Source organism: Pristiophorus japonicus, unplaced genomic scaffold (genome assembly GCF_044704955.1).
Source record: "Pristiophorus japonicus isolate sPriJap1 unplaced genomic scaffold, sPriJap1.hap1 HAP1_SCAFFOLD_343, whole genome shotgun sequence".
NCBI lineage: Eukaryota > Metazoa > Chordata > Chondrichthyes > Pristiophoridae > Pristiophorus > Pristiophorus japonicus.
The window spans coordinates 386,348-408,779 of record NW_027253248.1 but is presented as its reverse complement, the minus strand read 5'-3'; the positions used below and the strand labels follow the sequence as shown (position 1 = coordinate 408,779).

General features: G+C 47.1%; 2 protein-coding genes across 2 annotated transcripts in view; both read left to right on the top strand.

The window, feature by feature from the left end:
- The window catches only part of LOC139250064 (zinc finger protein 239-like), a 307,496-nt gene that overhangs the window by 111,822 nt on the left and 173,242 nt on the right, over window positions 1–22,432 (top strand). The gene's annotated exons all lie outside the window — the stretch shown is intronic.
- LOC139250068 (zinc finger protein 850-like) overlaps window positions 14,383–22,432 on the top strand; it is a 96,845-nt gene continuing 88,795 nt past the window's right edge. The window contains exons 1-2 of the mRNA XM_070872648.1: window positions 14,383–14,621; window positions 20,123–21,511. Of these exons, the coding sequence (XP_070728749.1) occupies window positions 20,232–21,511 (1,280 nt within the window). The 5' untranslated portion in view covers window positions 14,383–14,621; window positions 20,123–20,231. The remainder of the gene's footprint in view (window positions 14,622–20,122; window positions 21,512–22,432) is intronic.

Here is a 22,432-nt window from a genome sequence, read left to right as displayed (position 1 = left end):
TCTGTTCCTTTAACTAACAGTGACATGCTAAGAGGGAAATGAATGATCTTTTCAATTTTTATTCGACTTGGCACTGAAGTGCCTGGAACTCATAATAGGAACTCCAGGGAAACAAAATACTGACAAATGTTCACCTCTTATGTTGCCAAAACAAACCTCGATTTAACTGTGAAAAGATAAATTCTTTAAGAGGGGTTCACACCGACTCACCTGACAGTCCGACTCAGGATCCAACCCTCAATCAGCGCGATTGGTTGCAGAACATGCTGCTGCCTTGGCCCACCTGTCATGTATTATACAAGTTGCCTGGGGTTGCATACTACCAGCAGACGGCTTACCTGTTGGAGTCCTAAGGGATCCCAGCATCCCTTAGGAGCACTGTATATAAGCAGGTCTCCCACACTGTACCAGCACTCTGGAGTCTGAATAAAGGAGCTTAGGTCACAGTTACTCATTGTCATATAAATTAGCCAGAAAAAGCAGCAAACTGGAGGACTGGGAGAAATTTAGAATTCAGCAGAGGAGGAAAAAGGGTTTAATTAAGAGTGGGAAGCTTGCTGGAAACATAAAAACTGACTGCAAAAGCATCCATAGATATGTGAAGAGAAAAAGATTAGTGAAGACAAACGTAGGTCCCTTGCAGTCGGATTCGGGTGAATTTATAATGGGGAACAAAGAAATGGCTGACCAATTGAACAAATACTTTGGTTCTGTCTTCACAAAGGAAGACACAAATAACCTTCCGGATGTACCAGGGGACCGAGGGGCTAGAGAAGGAGCAACTGAAGGATATCCTTATTAGGTGGGAAATTGTGTTTGGGAAATTGACGGGATTGAAGGCCGATAAATCCCCAAGGCCTGATAGTCTACATCCCAGAGTAATTAAGGAAGTGTCCCAAGAAATAGCGGATGCATTGGTAATTTTCCAACAATCTATCGACTCTGTATTAGTTCCTATGGACTGGAGGGTTGCTAATGTAACACCACTTTTTTTTAAAAAAAGAGAGAGAAAACGGGTAATTATAGACCGGTTAGCCTGACATCAGTAGTGGGGAAAATGTTGGAATCAATCATTAAGGATGAAATAGCAGCGCATTTGGAAAGCAGTGATAGATTGGTCCAAGTCAGCATGGATTTATGAAAGGGAAATCATGCTTGACAAATCTTCTGGAATTTTTTGAGGGTGTATCTAGTAGAGTGGACAAGGGAGAACCAGTGGACGTGGTGTATTGGACTTTCAAAAGAGATTGGTGTGCAAAATTAAAGCACATGGTATTGGGGGTAATGTACTGATGTGGATAGAGAACTGATTGGCAGACAGGAAGCAGAGAGTCGGGATAAATGGGTCCTTTTCAGAATAGCAGACAGTGATTAGTGGAGTGCCGCAGGGCTCAGTGCTGGGACCCCAGCTCTTTACAATACATATTAATGACTTAGATGATGGAATTGAGTGCAAAATCTCCAAGTTTGCAGATGACACTAAATTGGGTGGCGATGTGAGCTGTGAGGAGGACGCTAAGAGGCGGCAGGGTGACTTGGACAGGTTAGGCGAGTGGGCAAATACATGGCAGATGCAGTATAATGTGGATAAATGTGAGGTTATCCACTTTGGGGGAAAAAACACGAAGGCAAAATATTATCTGAATGGTGGCAGATTAGGAAAAGGGGAGATGCAGTGAGACCTGGGTGTCATGGTTCATCAGTCAGTGAAAGTTAGCATGCAGGTACAGCAGGCGGTGAAGAAGGCAAATGGTATGTTGGCCGTCATAGCAAGGGGATTTTAGTATAGGAGCAGGGAAGTCTTACTGCAGTTGTACAGGGCCTTGGTGAGGCTCCACCTGGAATATTGTGTTCTGTTTTGGTCTCCTAATCTGAGGAAGGACGTTCTTGCTATTGAGGGAGTGCAGCGAAGGTTCACCAGACTGGTTCTAGGGATGGTTGGACTGACATATGAGGAGAGACTGGATCAACTGGGCCTTTATACACTGGAGTTTAGAAGGATGAGGGGATCTCATAGAAACATGTAAGATTCTGATGGGACTGGACAGCTTAGATGCGGGAAGAATGTTCCCAATGTTGGGGAAGTCCAGAACCAGGGGACACAGACTTAGGATAAGGGGCAGGCCATTTAGGACTGATATGAGGAGAAACTTCTTTACCCAGAGAGTTGTTAACCTGTGGAATTCCCTACCGCAGAGAGTTGTTGATGCCAGTTCACTGGATATATTCAAGAGGGAGTTAGATATGGCCCTTACGGCTAAAGGGATCAAGGGGTATGGAGAGAAAGCAGGAAAAGGGTACTGAAGGAATGATCAGCCATGATCTTATTGAATGGTTGTGCAGGCTCAAAGGGCCGAATGGCCGACTCCTGCACCTATTTTCTATGTTTCTATGTCTACAGTACTCAGTTGCATTACTTTATTATGAGCATAACAATTGGCGACAAGATAATGAACAACCATGCGAACAACCATGGAACACTGTTGGTCTTGTGGAGAAATTCTCAGAAGGGGATGATTGAGAGGCCTTCATGGAGTGACTCGACAAATACTCTGTCGTCAACGAGCTAGAAGCAGATGAGAACACTGCCAAACGAGGGGCGATCCTCCTCACCGTCTGCGGGGCAACAACCTATGGCCTCATGAAGAATCTTCTCGCTCCGGTGAAACCAACAACCAAATCCTATGAAGAACTGTGTACGCTGGTCCGAACGCACCTAAATCCGAAGGAAAGCGTTCTGATGGCAAGGTATCAATTCTACATGTGTCAGTGGTCTGAAGGCCAGGAAGTGGCAAGCTACATCGCCGAACTAAGGCGCCTTGCAGGACATTGGAATTCGATGGATTCCTTGAGCAAATGCTTAGAGACTTTTTGTGCTTGGCATTGGCCATAAGTTTATCCTTCGCAAACTGTTGACTGTTGAAACACCGAATCTGAGCAAAGCCATAACAATAGCCCAGGCATTTATGGCCACCAACGATAACACTAAACGAATTTCGCAGCATAAAGAGGTTTTGGCAAGTACTGTACACAAAGTAACGTCCTTTTCAGGCAGAAATGGATATGGCAGAATGTACACACCTGCAGCTGCACGACCTCAGATGACCCAGAGTCTGCCATCAATCATTAATGCAAGGCAGTTAACACCTTGATGTTGCTGTGAAGGTGATCATCGAGCCCATCAATGCCGCTTCAAACACTATGTGTGCAAAGGCTGTGGAACAATGGGACACCTCCAGCGAATGTGCAGATGAGCTGCAAACCCTGCAAACCACCATGTTGCGGAGGAGAACAGATCCATGGCGGATCAGGCTGAACTAGAGACTAGAACTGAGGAGGCAGAAGTGTACTGGGTACACACCTTCACCACGAAATGGCCACCGATCATGCTAAAAGTCAAACTGGATGGAATTCCAGTATCCATGGAACTGGACACGGGTGCGAGTCAGTCTATCATGAGCAAAAAGGCCTTTGACAGGCTGTGGTGCAACAAGGCACACAGGCCCAAGATTAGCTCCATTCATACCAAGGTAAGAACTTACACTAAAGAGCTGATCCCTGTAATTGGCAGCGCAGCAGTAAAAGTCTCCTATGATGGAGCAGTGCACGAACTCTCACTATGGATTGCACCAGGAGATAGCCCCACACTGTTCGGCAGAAGCTGGCTGGGAAAAATCCGCTGGAATTGGGACAGCATCCGAGCACTCTCGTCCATTGATGACGCCTCATGTGCCCAGGTTCTGAGCAAGTTCCCGTCATTGTTTGAGCCAGGCATCGGAAGTTTCTCGGGGTCAAAGGGACAGATCCACTTGGTTCCCGGTACACAACCCATCCACCAAAAGGCACGGGCGGTACCATATATGATGCGAGCAAAAGTGGAAATTGAGCTGGACAGGCTGCAGTGAGAAGGCATCATCGCGCCGGTAGAGTTCAATGAGTGGGCCAGCCCTATTATTCTGGTTCTCAAAGGCGACGGCACGGTCAGAATTTGTGGGGACTAGGAAGTAACGATTAACTGTTTTTTGCTACAGGACCAGTACCCGCTACCCAAGGCAGATGACCTATTTGTGACTCTGGCTGGAGGAAAGAAGTTCACCAGGTTGGACCTGATCTCGGCCTACATGACGCAGGAGCTGGCGGAATCTTCGAAAGGCCTCACCTGCATCAACACGCACAAAGATCTGTTCATCTACAATAGGTGCCCGTTTGAGATTCGATTGGCCGCAGCAATTTTCCAAAGGAACGTGGAAAGTGTGCTACAGTTGGTTCCACACATCGTGGTTTTCCAGGACGACGTACTGGTCACAGGTCGGGACACCATCGAACACTTGCAGAACATGGAAGAGGTTCTAAGTCGGCTAGATCACGTGGGACTCAGGTTGAAATGCGCAAAGTGTGTTTACCTGGCACCAGAGGTCGAGTTCTTAGGGAGAAGAATTGCGGCAGATGGCATCAGACCCACCGACGCCAAGACGGAGGCCATCAAGAATGCGACGAGAGCACAGAACGTGACAGAGCTGCCGTCATTCTGGGGACTCCTCAACTATTTCGGTAATTTCCTACCTGGGTTAAGCACCTTGCTAGAACCTCTACATGTGCTATGCAAGGGAGATGACTGGGTATGGGGTAAATCACAAGAGGCTGCTTTTGAGAAAGCCAGAAATCTGTTATGTTCCAACAAACTGATTGCCTTGTATAACCCATGTAAATGCTTAGTGCTAGCTTGCAATGCGTCTTCATACGGGATCGGGTGTGTGTTACAACAAGCTAACAAATCGGGAACATTGCAACCGGTCGCCTATGCATCCAAGAGTTTGTCCAAGGCCGAAAGGGTCTATAGCATGATTGAAAAAGAAGCTCTGGCATGCATTTACGGGGTGAAAAAAATGCACCAGTATCTGTTTGGTCTCATGTTTGAGCTGAAAACTGACCATAAGCCGCTCATATCGCTATTCTCAGAGAGCAACGGGATTAATGCCAATGCCTCTGCCCGCATCCAAACATGGGCACTCATGCTGGCTGCATACAACTATGTAATCTGCCACAGACCAGGCAGAGAAATGCGCTGATGCTCTCAGTCAGCTACCATCGGGGTGGAAATGGCAAAGCCTGCAACTTGCTCTTGGTGATGGATGCATTCGAAAATGAAAAGTCACCCGTTACCGCCCGCCAGATCAGGACCTGGACCAGCCAGGGTCCTTTACTGTCCCTTGTAAAAAATGGTTTCCTCCATGGGAGCTGGTAGAGCATCCCAGCGGAGATGCATGAAGAGATCAAGCCGTTCCAGCGGTGCAACGACGAAATGTCCATACAGGCGGACTGTCTTTTGTGGGGTAATCGCGTGGTTTTGCCTAAGAAAGGCAGGGAAATGTTCATACACGACCTACACAGTACCCACCCAGGCATAGTAATGATGAAAGCTATAGCCAGATCCCATGTGTGGTGGCCCGGCATCGACGCAGACTTAGAGTCATGCATGCGCCAATGCAACACTTGCTCTCAACTGAGCAATACACCCAGAGAGGCACCGCTAAGTTTGTGGTCATGACCCTCCAAACCATGGTCGAGGATCCACAATGACTTTGCAGGCCCGTTCCTAGGCAAAATGTTTTTGGTTGTTGTGGATGCTTAAAAATGGATTGAATGTGTAATATTGTCTGTAAGCACATCCACTGCCACCATCGAAAGCCTTCAAGCCATGTTTGCCACACACGGTCTGCCCGATGTCCTTGTCAGCGACAATGGGTCGTACATCACCAGTGCTGAATTCATGGAATTCATGACCCGCAATGGGATCAAGCACATCACATCTGCCCCGTTCAAGCCCACATCCAACGGTCAGGCAGAACGGACAGTCCAGACCATCAAGCAAAGCTTGAAATGCTTATCGGAAGGCTCCCTGCAGACCCGCCTGTCCCAAGTCCTGCTCAGCTACCGCACCAGACCCCCCTCACTCACGGGGGTTCCCCCAGCCAAACTGCTCATGAAAAGGGCGCTCAAAACAAGGCTCTCTCTTGTCCACCCTGATCTCCATGATCACATCGAGGACAGGTGGCATCAATGAAGCATGTACCATGATCATGCAAACTTATCACGTGATATTGAGGTCAATTACCCTGTATTAGTACGCAATTGTGGACATGATCCCAAATGGTTTGCTGGCACTGTCATAGCCAAAGCAGGGAGTCAGATGTTTCAGGTCAAGGCCTTGAGCTGCGCCGGCTCAAAAAGTTCCTCGCTGGGCTGCTGAAGGAGTGGAGGTCAACAAACGACTCCACTCCTCCCCCACAATAGGTTAGGTAGAGGTTGCACTATGCTCTAGTCATGAAGATAACCATAGCCAGCCTCAACATCAACGGCGGCAGAGGGGCACGCCGTAGATTTGACAATTTTTCGCTCCTGCAGGAGGGGAAATATGTGGTGTGCTTCCTGCAAGAAACCCACACCGTTCCGGGAGATGAAGCCACGTGGCTCCTGGAATGGCAAGGAGAGGTCCGCATGAGCCACCTCACCGCCATTTCTAGTGGGGTGGCCATCTTGCTGGGCCCGCATTTTCAGCCGGAGATCTTGGGGGTCGAGGAGCCCGTGCCAGGCCGCTTGCTGCACGTAACGGTTCGCCTGGGGGACGTGCCGCTCCATCTCGTGAACGTGTACGCCCCTCAGCCCGGCCCGCAGCAAACGCACTTCTTTGAAGAGGTGTCCGCTCTTTTTGGCTTCGTCGACGTCGGCGACTGCATTGTCCTCGGGGGGGATTTTAACTGCACCCTCGAGGCGAGGGACCGCTCCGGTGCCCCGCAGTGCATTACGGCGATGGAGAAGTTGAGGGACCTGGTCGGGTCCTTCGACTTGGTGGACGTCTGGCGAAATCTCCACCCCGACTCCAGCGCCTTTACTTGGGTGAGGCCTGGAGTTGGATGGTCCAGAGTCGACCGCCTTTACGTGTCTCGGGCGTACGTTTCCTGCGTCCCGGCGGCCTCCATGCGGCCAGTGCCGTGTTCGGACCACCACCTGGTGTGGGCGGAGCTCGCTTCGCTCCGCGCGAGGACGGGGTCCGCGTACTGGCACTTTAACAACCGGCTGCTGGAGGACGTGCGGTTCCAGGACTCGTTCCGTCGATTCTGGTCCGACTGGAGAAGGAAGCAGGGGGGCTTCCCCTCCTTGAGGCTATGGTGGGACGTGGGCAAGGCTCACGTCCGCGTCTTCTGTCAAGAGTACATAACTCAATCTTCCCGAAAGAAGGTAATAGCAACTTAAAATCAACCACCTTCAAAATCCTGAGACCAATCCCTTCCCCAGGAACAACAAGACCTCCGCTCCAACCCGCCCCCTTGGCCGCATGTTAAATCCAGCCTGAGGCTTTTAATCGGCACTAGGCCCAGAAATAACTAAAAACAAAGTGACCCGACTACTCAATCCCTAAAAGCCACAAAAATTTAAGAGACCACCCTGAACAGAGAACCCTCCCACACAACCTGATCGAGACCCCCCCCACACACACAACCTAACCGAGACCCCCCCCAACACACAACCTAACCGAGACCCCCCCCCAACACAACCTAACCACGATTCCCCCCCCCCCACACACAACCTAACCGAGACCCCCCACACACACACAACCTAACCGAGACCCCCCCCAACACAACCTAACCGAGACCCCCCCAAAACAACCAAACCAAGACCCCCCACACACATCCTAACCGAGAGCCCCCCACACACACAACCGAACTGAGACCCTGCCCCCACACACAACCTAACTGCGATTCCCCCCCACACACACAACCTGAGACCCCCCACACACAACCTAACCACGATTCCCCCCCCACACACAACCTAACCGAGACCCCCCCCCCCACACACAACCTAACCGAGACCCCCCACACACACACAACCTAACCGAGACCCCACAGCAAGATACAGTTGCATAAAAACAAAAATAATTTTTTTTTCAAAAAAATAAAATCAGGGTTCCCAGCAAAACAAACGGCCTCAACAAATGGAGGTCATCATCATCATAGGCAGTCCCTCGGAATCGAGTAAAACTTACTTCCGCTCTAAAAGTGATTTCTCAGGTGACTGTACAGTCCAATACGGGAATTACAGTCTCTGTCTCAGGTGGGACAGACAGCCATTGAGGGGAGGGGTGGGACAGGTTTGCCGCACACTCTTTCCACTGCCTGCTTGTTTTCTGCATGCTCTCGGTGATGAACTCGAGGTGCTCAGCGCCCTCCCGGATGTCTTCCTCCACTTAGGTCGGTCTTTCGCCAGAGATTCCCAAGTGTCAGTGGGGATGTTGCACTTTATCAGGGAGGCTTTGAGGGTGTCCTTGTAATGTTTCCTCTGCCCACCTTTGGCTCATTTGCCATGAAGGAGTTCCGAGTAGAGCGCTTGCTTTGGGAGTCCCGTGTCGGGCATGCGGACAATGTGGTCTGCCCAGCGGAGCTGGTCAAGTGTGGTCAGTGCTTCAATGCTGGGGATGTTGGTCTGGTTGAGGACGCTAATGTTGGTGCGCCTGTCCTCCCAGGGGATTTGTAGGATCTTGCGGAGACACATTGGTGGTATTTCTCCAGCGACTTGGTGTCTACTGTACATGCTCCATGTCTCTGAGCCATACAGGAGGGCGGGTATTACTACAGCCCTGTAGACCATGAGCTTGGTGGTAGGTTTGAGGGCCTGGTCTTCAAACACTCTTTTCCTCAGCCACCGCTCGCTCCAACCCGATAAATAAACAACGGACTGACTCTCCACAACCAAAAAATGTTAGCAAACCCACCAAATCCCCCCTGCTCGCCATGTAACCAAATGTAATCTGCAAATTTACAAATTTTTAAATGAATAAAATGTGAAGACACAGACTCAGGGACATGTGGCACCACACTGTGACCAATCAGCATTCTGCCCAACAGCAGCAACAAGGCTCCGTTTCCAACAGACTGATTCCACAGGATCCTTGAATGGCTTAAACAATAACAATAACTCCCCAATTAATATCCCTAACTTAGAACACTGATAATATTAACAATAAATCCAAAAAATACAATTGACTTATTTACAATTAATAAGTTCCCTAACTCCACAGGAATCAATTGAATACATAGTAAGGAACTGACAACCCACCTAATAACCAATTTTAAATGACAACCCCCCTCCCCCGTCACCCCCTGCAAAAGATAACCCTGCCTAAACCAACAACCCCCTAAGAAGGACTGTATATAAATACAATCCAATCTCCATCAATTTAATCTCTTGGCACAATTCAATTTACCATCAATTTAATAATAAAACACTTGCATAAAAGTTCCAAAGGAACATTACCCCACTGTCCCAAACAACAAAGGCCCTAACCCTAGAAATAGAATGGTACACCAGTATCCAGAATAAAATTAGAGCAAGGCGTCAGTGTCCAGAACGACACACAAAGCCACAGCCTCTCTGATACAGCAAATAATGGACAGGAGAAAACCCAAACAACTAAAAAGAGGAAGCTAGAACAGAATGTATATTACCCATATTAACCCCGCCCCACATCTAATCTAAAAACAGAGCATTGCATCAGTGTCCAGAACGATACGCAAAGGCACAGCGGTCTAGACACAATAAACAGGGGGCATCAGAGAATCCAATTTACCAAAAAGAAGAAACTAGAACCTAAAGGATCATACTGTTAATCAACATAATTCAAAATAATGACAATAACTAAAGAGGATAAATCAAGCGACAAGGGCAAGAAAGGCTGAGTAGTAAACTCCGGAAAGTGTGAGCCGATCAAAAGTGGCAGTAAGGAATGCAACATTCCAAAGGGGCGTTACCCCACTGTCCGAAACACCAACAACAACCTCAAAAAACACTAACAGGTTTGTCAAGTACAATTTCCCCTTCATAAATCCGTGTTGATTCTGCCCAATCCTGTTATTACTTGCAAAGTGCCCTGTTACCACGTGCTTAATAATCGATTCTAGCATTATCTCTATCACTGATTTCATGGCTACCGGTACTGCACGGCTTAGATACAGAGTAAATCTCACTCCATCCTGTCCCAAACAATACCAGGGTTGATACAGAGTAAATTTCAGTCTACAGTATCCCAAACACTCCCAGGGCACATACAGCATGGGTTAGATACAGAGTAAAGCTCCCTCTACACAGTCCCATCAAACACTCCCCGGGCAGGTACAGTATGGGTGAGATACAGAGTAAAGCTCCCTCTACACAGTCCCATCAAACACTTCCCGGGCAGCGACAGTACAGGTTAGACACAGAGTATATCTTACTCTACCTTGCCTCAAATACTCCCAGGGCACGTACAACACGGGTCAGATACAGAGCAATCTCCACCCATGACTAGACCACACCCACTGATTGCTTAACCAGAAGGCAATGCCGGTCAGCGAGCACAGGGTGATGGGTGAGCTGGACTTGTTGCGAGTTAGGGCATAGGCAGCCGAGTTGTGGATCAACTCGAGTTTATGTTGGGTAGAATGTGGGAGGAGTGCGTTGGAATGGTCATGTCCAGAGGTGACGAAGGCATGGATGAGGGCTTCAGCAGCGGATGAGTGTAAACGGGCGATGTTTCAGAGGTGGAATAAGCAATCTTAGTTATGCTGCGGATAGGATATGTGGTCAAAAACTTATGTCAGGGTCAAGTAAGACACCAAGGTTGCGAACAGTCTGCTTGAGCATCAGACAGAAGTTGGGGAGAGGGATGGAGTCGGTGGCTAAGGAACGGAGTTTGTGACAATGACAATTACAAATATTAAAATATTTCACAGGCTATCACATGCAAAATGTGTGGGTGAGTTATTTTTAATTAAATCGGTTCCAAAAACGGGTTAACTGATACAGAAAGTAACGGATTTCAAATATTATGCAAGACAGTCCAATAAAGGGGTGGTTCAAAGGATTTCAGCTGAGTTTACAGTGAGACACTGCAGTTAAGTCTACTACAACCACAAGTCATGTATTCAAACGGAACAAGTTTGAGGTTTGATATGATAGAAGGCGAACTAGGTGAGAAGTGATGTAAGTTAGAGTAAGAAAAAGCACTAAAATGGAACAGTCGGTAACAGAAAATCAATTACTCTCCTCTGATCACGGAGAAACATAGAAAATAGGTGCAGGAGTAGGCCATTCGGCCCTTCGAGCCTGCACCACCATTCAATAAGATCATGGCTGATCATTCACCTCAGTACCCCTTTCCTGCTTTCTCTCCATACCCCTTGATCTCTTTCGCTGTAAGGGCCATATCTAACTCCCTCTTGAATATATCCAATGAACTGGCATCAACAACTCTCTGCGGCAGAGAATTCCACAGGTTAACAACTCTCTGAGTGAAGAAGTTTCTCTTCAGCTCAGTCCTAAATGGATTACTCCTTATCCTTATACTGTGTCCTCTGGTCCTGGATTTCCAAAACATTGGGAATATTCTTCCTGCATCTAACCTGTTCAGTCCCATCAGAACTTTATATGTTTCTATGAGATCCCCTCTCATCCTTCTAAACTCCAGTGAATACAGGCTCAGTTGATCCAGTCTTTCCCAATATGTCAGTCCTGCCATTCTGGGAATCAGTCTGGTGAACCTTTGCTGCACTCCCTCAAAATAACAAGAACGTCCTTCTTCAGATTAGGAGACTAAAACTGAACACAATATTCCAGGTGAGGCCTCTCCAAGGCCCTGTACAACTGCAGTAAGACCTCCCTGCTCCTATACTCAAATCCCCTAGCTATGATGGCCAACATACCATTTGCTTCTTCACCGCCTGCTGTACCTGCATGCCAACTTTCAATGACTAATGTACCATGACACCCAGGTCTCGTTGCACCTCCTCTTTTCCTAATCTGCCGCCATTCAGATAATATTCTGCCTTCATGTTTTTGCCACCAAAGTGGATAACCTCACATTTACCCACATTATACTGCATCTGCATGCATTTGTCCAATCACCTAACCTGTCCAAGTCACCCTGCAGCATCTTAGCATCCTCCTCACAGCTCACACTGCCACCCAGTTTAGTGTCATCTGCAAACTTGGAGATAATACACAAATTCATTCATCTACATAATTGATGTATATTGTAAATAGCTGGGGTCCCAGCACTGAGCCCTGCGGCACCCCACTAGTCACTGCCTGCCATTCTGAAAAGGACCCGTTAATCCTGACTCTCTGCTTCCTTCTGCCAACTAGTTCTCTATCCATGTCAGTACATTACCCCCAATACCATGTGCTTTAATTTTGCACACAAGTGTCTTGTGTGGGACATTGTCAAAAGCCCTTTGAAAGTCCAAATACACCACATCCACTGGTTCTCCCTTGTCCACTCTACTGGAAACATCCTCAAAAAATTCTAGAAGATTTGTCAAGCATGATTTCCCTTTCACACATCCATGCTGACTTGGACTGATCCTGTCACTGCTTTCCAAATGTGCTGCTATTTCATCTGTAATAATTGATTGCAACATTTTCCTCACTATTGAGGTCAGGTTAACCTGTCCATAATTATTCGTTTTCTCTCTCCCTCCTTTTTTAAAAAGTGGTGTTATATTAGCTACCCTCCAGTCCATAGGAACTGATCCAGAGTCCATAGACTGTTGGAAAATAGTCACCAATGCATCCACCATTTCTATGGCCACTTCCTTAAGTACTCTGGGAAGCAGACTATCACGCCACGGGGATTTATCGGCCTTCAATCCCATCAATTTCCCTAACACAATTTCCCGCCTAATAAGGATTTCCTTCAGTTCCTCCTTCTCACCAGATCCTCTGTCCCCTAGTATTTCCAGAAGGTTATTTGTGTCTTCCTTCATGAAGACAGAACCAAAGTATTTGTTCAACTGGTCTGCAATTTCTTTGTTCCCCATTATAAATTCACCTGAATCTGACTGCAAGGGACCTACGTTTGTCTTCACTAATCTTTTTCTCTTCACATATCTATAGAAGCGCTTGCTGTCAGTTTGTATGTTCCTAGCAAGCTAAATCTCATACTCTATTTTCCCCCTCCTAATTAAACACTTTGTCCTCCTCTACTGGATTCTAAATTTCACCCAGTCCTCAGGTTTGATGCTTTTTCTGGCCAATTTATATGCCTCTTCCTTGGATTTAACACTATCCTTAATTTCCCTTGTTAGCCACGGTTGAGTCACCTCCGTTTTGTTTTTACTCCAGACAGGGATGTACAATTGTTGAAGTTCATCCATGTGCTCTTTAAATGTTGCCATTGCCAATCCACCATCAACCCTTAAGTATCATTCGCCACTCTATTCTAGCCAATTCACGTCTTATACCATCGAAGTTACATTTCCTTAAGTTCAAGACCCTAGTCTCTGAATTAACTGTGTCACTCTCCATCTTGATAAAGAATTCTGCCATATTATGGTCACTCTTCCCAAAGGGGCCTTGCACAACAAGATTGCTAATTAGTCCTTTCTCATTACACATCATCCAGTCTAGGATGGCCAGCCCTCTAGTTGTTTCCTCGACATATTGGTCTAGAAATACACTCCAGGAAATCTTCCTTCACCATATTGCTACCAATTTGGTTAGCTCCATTTATATGTAGATTAAAGCCGCCCATGATAACTGCTGTACCATTATTGCATGCATCTCTAATTTCTTGTTTGATGCTGTCCACGACCCCACTGTTTGGTGGTCTGTACACAACTCCCACTAGCGTTTTCTGCCCTTTGGTATACCGCAGCTCCACCCATACAGATTCCACATCATCTATATCCTTCCCTACTATTGTGTTAATTTCCTCTTTAACCAGCAAAGCTACCCCACCTCCTTTTCCTTTCTGTCTATCCTTCCTGAGTGCTGATTACTCATGAGTTCTCAGCTTTGGTCACCCTGGAGCCATGTCTCCGTGATGCCAATTATATCATATTTGTTAATTGCTGCCTGCGCAGTTAATTCGTCCACCTAATTACGAATACACCTCGCATTGAGGCGCAGAGCCTTCAGGCTTGTCTTTTTAACACCCTTTGCCCCTTTAGAATTTGGCTGTAATGTGGCCCTTTTTCATTTTTGACTTGGGTTTCGCTGCCCTCCGCTTTTACTTTTCTTATTTCTATCTTTTGCTTCAAATATTCGACACACTGTGTTTGAAACAAAGCTGATTTATTCAACATTTATAGACAATATTAATCTCCAGCTCACATATAGGGGTTATTAAGATCATCAGGAACAAACAATAACTGCCAGAATGAGCATGGTTCTGTGCCCAATGCAATCACAGTAAATCCTGTTCCAGTCACAAATGCAGGATGTCAATGGCGGGGCTTTTGTCCAGCATGCACGACGGGCGAGAATGTGCCGCACCCAGACTACAGGAGCTCATTGCGCAGGGGCGGGTCCTGCCTGGGGTTTGAGCATGCGCGGTCCGTGTAATGGCGGAAAAGCCACGTGTAGCATGGGCTGCTCAGAATTGTCATTTTCAGCGGGTCGGAGGGGAGCAATGGACCAGCGGGGAGCCGGGGAGGCTTCATAAACAACCGGTGCCCGCCGCAAGCCCGGAATAATAACCGGAATATCGACGGTTGCAGCTTCGGGGTTTTCTCCCGGTCACAGGCCCAGGCTAACGGCAGCCATCTTCGTGCAGGAAGGCTGCTTCAGTGCTCAGCCATCTTGATTCAGTGAGTAGCACAGCGCATGCGCGGCCATCTTGGTGCAGGAACAAAGTGAATGATGTCAGTGTCTGTTTCCAACCGGGTCCTAGTGCGGAAAGGAATGTATCAGATAATTTATTCTCACTCCCCACATCTTGGATTTCTCGCCATCTCCGCGAAAGGCGTTGCTCAGTTGAGTTTATGTTCACACAATTACATAAGAATATAAGAAATAGGAGCAGGAGTAGGTCATTTGACCCCCCGAACCTGCTCGCCATTCAATAAGATCATGGCTGGTCTGATCATGGACTCAGCTCCACTTCCCTGCCCGCTTCCCATAACCCTTTACTCCCTTATCACTCAAAAATCTGTCTTTCTCCGCCTTAAATATATTCAATGACCCAGCCTCCACAGCTCTCCGGGCAGAGAATTCCACAGATTTACAACTCTCTGAAAGAAGAAATTCCTCCTCATCTCAGTTTTAAATGGCCGGCATCCACCTTGTCGAGCCCCCTCATTATCATTAAGTTTCAATAAGATCACCTCTCATTCTTCTGAACTCCAATGTGTATAGGACCAGCCTACTCAACCTATCCTCATAAGTCAACCCCTTCATCTCCTGAATCAACCTAGTGAACCTTCTCTGAACTGTCTCCAATGCAAATATATCCTTCCTTAAATACGGAGACCAAAACTGTACGCAGTACTCCAGGTGTGGTCTCACCAACACCCTGTACAGTTGTAGCAGGACTTCTCTGCTTTTATACTCTATCCCCTTTGCAAGATAGGCCAATATTCCATTTGCCTTCATGATTACTTGCTGGTCTGCACAATAATTTTTTGTGTTTCATGCACAAGGACCCCCAGGTCTCTCTGTAATGCAGCTCTTTGCAATTTTTTTCTATTTAAATTATAATTTACTTTTCTATTATTTCTGCCAAAGTGGATAACCTCACATTTTCCCACGTTATACTGCATCTGCCAAATGTTTGCCCACTCACTTAACCTGTCTACATCCCTTTGCCGATTTTTTGTGTTCTCGCAATTTTTGTATCAACAGCAAACTTGGTCCCTTCATCCAAGTCATTAATATAGATTGTAAATAGTTGAGGACCCAGCACCGATCCCTGCGGCACTCCACTCGTCATATTTGCCAACTGGAAAATGACCCATTTATCCCGACTCTCTGTTTTCTGTTTAGCCAATCCTCTATCCATGCCATAACATATTACCCCCCATCCCTGTGAGCTTTTATCTTATGCAGTAACCTCTTATGTGGCACCTTATCGAATGCCTTCTGGAAATCCAAATACACCACCTTATTCACCCTGCTCATTACATCCTCAAAGAACTCCAGCGAATTTATCAAACATGATTTCCCTTTCATAAAACCATGTTGAATCTGCTTGATTGAATCATGCTTTTCTACTGCTTCCTTAATAATGGACTCCAGCATTTTCCCAATGACAGATGTTAGGTTAACTGCTTTTTGTCTGCCTCCTTTTTCAAATACATTTGCAGTTTTCCAATCTGTTGTGACCGCCCCAGAATCCAGGGAATTTTGGTAGATTACAACCAATGCATCCACTATCTCTGCAGCCACTTCTCTTAAGACCCTGGGATGGAAGCCATCAGGTCCAGGGGACTTGTCCACCTTTAATCCCATTATTTTATCTAGTACTACGTTATTAGTGATAGTGATTGTATTACATTCCTCCCTACCTACAGCCCCTTGATTAACCACTATTGGGATGTTTTTAGTGTCTTCTACTATGAAGGACTCTTACTATCTGTTTTTATATCTTGTGCTAGTTTACTTTCATAATCTATCTTCCCTCTTAATCATTTTTTAGTCGTGCTCTGCTGGCTTTTAAAAATTCCCAATCCTCTGGCCTCCCACTAGTCTTGGCCATGTTGTATGCCTGTGTTTTCAATTTGATATCGTCCCTTATTTCCTTAGTTAGCCACGGATGGTTATCCCTTCTCTTACAGTCTTTCCTTCTCATTGGATATATTTTTGTAGTAGGTTTTGAAATATCTCCTTAACTATCTACCACTGCTCATCAACCGTCCCATTCTTTAGTCTATTGTCCCAGTCCACTTTAGCCAAGTCTGCCCTCATACCATTGTAGTCTCCTTTATTTAAGCTTAGGACCCTGGTTTGAGAACCAACTTTCTTACCCTCCAACTGAATTTGAAATTCAACCACATTATGGTCACTCATTCCTAGAGGATCTTTTACTACAAGATCATTTATTAATCCTGCCTCATTACACAGTATTAGATCTAAGATAGCCTGCTCCCTGGTTGGTTCCGCAATTAACTGTTCAAGGAAACTATCCCGGATACACTCTATGGACTCCTCCTCAAGGCTACCCTGGCCAATTTGCTTTGTCCAATCAACATAATGTTTAAAATCACCCGTAATTATTGCCGTTCCTTTATTACAAACTTCCATTATTTCTTGATTTATGCTCCGTCCAACAGTGTAACTACTGTTAGGGTGCCTATAGACTATGCCCATCAGTGACTTTTTCCCTTTATTATTCCTTATCTCCACCCAAGCTGATTCAATATCTTGATCCTCTGAGCAAATATCGTTTCTCACTAACACACTGATCCCATCTGTTATTAGCAGCGCTACCCCACCTCCTTTTCCTTTCTGCCTGTCCTTCCGAATTGTCAAATACCCCTAAATATTCAGTTCCCAGTCCTGGTCACTTTGCAACCACATCTCTGTAATGGCTATCAGATCATACCCATTTGTATCTATTTGTGCCGTCAACTCATCTATTTTGTTACGAATGTTATGTGCATTTAGACAAAGATCTTTTAAATTTGTTTTTTTACACTTTTTTCCTGCTTTTTTACTCTGTCCTTCAAACTCACTTTCTACATTTTTGCTTTCTAATTCTAGCTTTACTTCCCTTCCTCCTGAATCTATTTTCAGGTTCCCATCCCCCTGCCAAACTAGTTTAAACCCTTCCTAGCACTAGCAAACCCACCCGCGAGGATATTGGTCCCGGCTCTGTTGAGGTGCAACCCGTCCGGCTTATACAGTGCCACCTCCCCCAGAAGTGGTCCCAATGCGTCAGGAATCTAAACCCCTCCCACCTGCACCATCTCTCCAGCCACGCAGTCATCTGCTCTATCCTCCTATTTCTGTGCTCACTAGCTCGTGGCACCGGGACTAATTTTAAATATCACCCGAGACCCTGCCTCTGTTTATATTACACTAGACCCTGTCCCTGTTTGTATTACATTAGACAGTACTTTCTTTAGAAATAGAAGTATAGAGTACAAAAGTGTGGATATTATGATGAACCTGTACAAAGCACTGGTTCGGCCTCAACCTGAGTATTATGCCCAATTGTGGGCAACGCACTTTAGGAATAATGTGAAGGCCTTAGAGAGGGTGCAGAAAAGATTTACGAGAATGATTCCAGGGATGAGGGACTTCAGTTACCTGGACTGGAGAAGCTGGGGTTGCAAGGGGGATCGAGTATAAAAGCAGAGAAGTTCTGCTACAACTGTACAGGATATTGATGAGGCCACATCTGGAGTACTGCATACAGTTTTGGTCTCCGTATTTAAGGAAGGATATACTTTCACATTGGAGGCAGTTCAGAGAAGGTTCACCAGGTTGATTCCTGAGATGAGGGGGTTGACTTATGAAGAAAGGTTGAGTAATTTGGGTCTCTGCACATTGCAGTTCAGAAGAATGAGATGTGATTGTATTGAAACATAAAAGATACTGAGGGGGCTTGACAAGGTGGATGCAGAGAGGATGTTTCCACTCATAGGGGAATCTAGAACCAAGGGGCATAGTTTCAGAATAAGGAGTCGCCCATTTAAAACTGAGATGAGGCGGAATTTCTTCTCTTGAGGGTTGTAAATCTGTAGAATTCTCTGCCCCAGAGAGCTGTGGAGGCTGGGTCATTGAATATATTTAAGGCGGAGATAGACAGATATTTGAGCGATAAAGGAATAAAGGTTTTTGGGGAGTGGGAGGAAAGTGGAGCTGAGCCCATGATCAGATCAGCCATGATCGTATTGAATGGCGGAGCAGGCTCGAGGGGCCAAATAGTCTACTCCCGCTCTTATTTCTTATGTTCTTATGTTCTCCTTAGAGCAGGGAAGATTGAGAGGAGATTTTATAGAGGTGTTCAAAATTAAGAGGGGTCTTGCCAGAGTGGATAGAGAGATACTATTCCCATTGGCAGAAGGGTCGAGAACCAGAGGACACAGATTTAAGATGATTGGCAAAAGAACCAAAGGCAACACAAGAAAAAAGCTTTTTGCGTAGTGAGTGGTTAATATCTGGAATGCACGGCCTGAAAGGGTGGTGGAGGCAGACTCAATCACGGCTTTCAAAAGGGAGTTGGATAAGTTCCTGAAAGAAAAATATTTGCAGGGCTGTGGGGTAAGGGCGGGGCAGTGGGACTAGCTGAGGTGCTCTTGCAGAGAGCTGGCACGGGCTCGATGGGCCGAACGGTCTTCTGTGCTGTAACCATTCTCTGATTCGATGGTTCTAACTCTATCAGCATAAGCCTCTATTCCCTTCTCCCTCACAGGCTGATCTGAAGTGCATCGATACTGGAAACACAGAGCGACCAATCCAGAGCCGCTCTGTATCAGGGTGGGCACTGGATGCGGAAGTCGCTCCCTGGCCTCCTGTGTGGGTCTGTTTGTTGCATCAGTTTGAGCTGGAGTGGAGAGGGGGGGGGGTGGGGAGAAACTGCTGGGTTTCACCCCCAGTACCTCTGAGCCCAGTCGGGCCCAACAATTTCCGATGAGAGACTGTCAATGGCGGTGGATTCTAGGGGAGATTAAGCTGCGAAACACACACTGCCCGCACAATGTAGAAGAGTATTGGTTTAGGAACAAGTATTTCTGTACAGGCGTTCAGTATGCAGATTTGTTTTAAGCCCTTCTTGGGATGTGGGTGTCGCTAGTAAGGTCAGAATATATTTCCAATTTCCATTTGCCCCTTGACAAGGTGATGGTGGGCCTTCTCGAACCGCTGCAGTCCGTGTGGTGAAGGTCCTCCCACCATGCTGTTGGGTGAGGAGTTCCAGGATTTTCACCCAGTAACGATGTAGGAACGGTGATATATGCCCAAGTCAGGATGGTGAGAGACTTGGAGTGGAACTTGGAGGTGATGGATTTCCCATGCACCTGCTGCCCTGGTCCATCTAGGTGGGAGAGGTTCTAGGTTTGGGAGGTTCTGTCAAAGTTCTGGTTGACCTGCAGATGTATAAAGTCCCTCCTCTTCGCCCCGCCCACCTCTCCCTCCTCCCATAGAGGCCAGAGTCTTGTGTAGGCTCAGGGTGGTGGGTTCCCGTCCCTGAAGGACATTAGTGACCAGTTGGGTTTTTACGACAATCCGACAGCTTTCATGCTTACTTTTTTTTCTGCTGACGGCCGCACAAATAACCAGGTTCATTCAGCTCAATTTCACAACCTGCCTTTGTGTTTTGTGGGTTCTCTCTCACCCACCCTTTTTCTTGTTTGAAATTCACTTACAGGGTATTAAACGGGGAGGATTTGTCGACCGGAGGCTCAAACCAAACATCACATTAAGATCTGACGGAGTCACTCGATTCATCGGGACCTGAATATCATCGGCCTTTGACCATGGAAGCAAAAAGCACTGTTCACAGCGGGGAGAAACTCTACACGTGCTCTGTGTGTGGACAAGGCTTCAGCCGATCATCCAACCTGGAGAGACACAAGCGCAGTCACACTGGGGAGAAACCGTGTGGGGACTGTGGGAAACGTTTCAACTACCCGTCCCAGCTGGAAACACATCAGCGAGTTCACACTGGGGAGAGGCCGTTCACCTGCTCTGATTGTGGGAAGGGATTCACTCAGTCCTCCCACCTGCTGACACACCAGCGAGTTCACACTGGGGAGAGGCCGTTCACCTGCTCTGAGTGTGGGAAGGGATTCATTCGGTCCTCCCACCTGCTGACACACCAGCGAGCTCACACTGAGGAGAGGCCATTCACCTGCTCTGAGTGTGGGAAGGGATTCACTACATCATCCAACCTGCTGACACATCAGCGAGTTCACACTAGGGAGAGGCCGTTCACCTGCTCGGATTGTGGGAAGGGATTCACTCAGTCATCCAACCTGCTGACACACCAGCGAGTTCACACTAGGGAGAGGCCGTTCACCTGCTCCGATTGTGGGAAGGGATTCACTCAGTCATCCAACCTGCTGACACACCAGCGAGTTCACACTAGGGAGAGGCCTTTCACCTGCTCTGATTGTGGGAAGGGATTCACTACATCATCCAACCTGCTGACACACCAGCGAGTTCACACTGGGGAGGAACCATTCACCTGCTCCGTTTGTGGGAAGGGATTCATTCAGCCCTCCCACCTGCTGACACACCAGCGAGTTCACACTAGGGAGAGGCCGTTCACATGCTCCGATTGTGGGAAGGGATTCACTACATCATCCAACCTGCTGACACACCAGCGAGTTCACACTGGGGAGAGGCCGTTCACCTGCTCCGATTGTGGGAAGGGATTCACTCAGTTCTCCCACCTGCTGAGGCACCAGCGAGTTCACACTGGGGAGAGGCCGTTCACCTGCTGCGAGTGTGGGGAGGGATTCACTCAGTCCTCCAGCCTGCTGGCACACCAGCGAGTTCACACTGGGGAGAGGCCGTTCACCTGCTACGATTGTGGGAAGGGATTCACTCAGTCCTCCCACCTGCTGACACACCAGCGAGTTCACACTGGGGAGAGGCCGTTTACCTGCTCCGATTGTGGGAAGGGATTCACTCGGTTCTCCCACCTGCTGACACACCAGCGAGTTCACACTGGGGAGAGGCCATTCACCTGCTCGGAGTGTGGGAAGGGATTCACTACATCATCCAACCTGCTGACACACCAGCGAGTTCACAAGTGATTGCAGGGGTTGGATTCTGCTGTTATTGCTGCTGTTAATCACATTCCGACTGAATCGTGTTCATTCTGACAGTTGGAGTTTGTTTCCGCTGATGTTAATAACGCCTGTAACTGGACTGGAGTTTAATATTTGTGATATATTCAAATAAATTAGTGTTGCTTTCAACACATTGCTGTGGATTTTTGTCTTTCCCACCGGAGTGTTTAGCATCAGCTGGCTGGAGCTCAGAGAGGACAATCTGGGGGAGGATCGTATGGGGGGAGTCTGGACACAGTCCTTTCGGGTCACACTGAGAGGGCCAAATGGCACTTTGGTCATTCTCATCTCTCTTCACTGACAGCAAAGTCGCCATGCGGGTTAATCTTGATGCGTGTAAGGTGTGGATGATATCCAGACATGGGTGTTTAAAGAGATGGGACAGGTACTCTGTCAGTCCCTTGCCCATATCTCCAACAGCTCAGTAGAGTCAGGGATTGTTGCCTGAGATTGGAAGGTAGCACACGTAGTTACCATTTTCCAAATTGGGCACAAGTCAGAAATCGTGAACTGAAGGCCCATCAACGTGACCTCGATTATGGGAAGGTGCTTGAAGGGATCCTGAGAGATGCTGTTTTCGATCATGGGGAAAGGGAAGGGGCCATTAGAGATACTGAACACGGATTCTGGTAAACATGGTCATGTCTTACAAACTAGCTTGAGTTTGTAAAGAAGCCGTTAGGTTGGTGGATGGGGGAATCCAGTTGACATTGTCTACCTCAGGGTGTCAAATTCATTTTCTATGGTGGGCCTTATCCAATATCCAGGCACTTGGCATGGGCCACATTCAGCAAAAGCTATTAATATAGGAATAAATGAAGATAAACTACATCAGAATTTACATTTAGACTTTATTTACTGCTGCTGCTCCCCATCCCTGG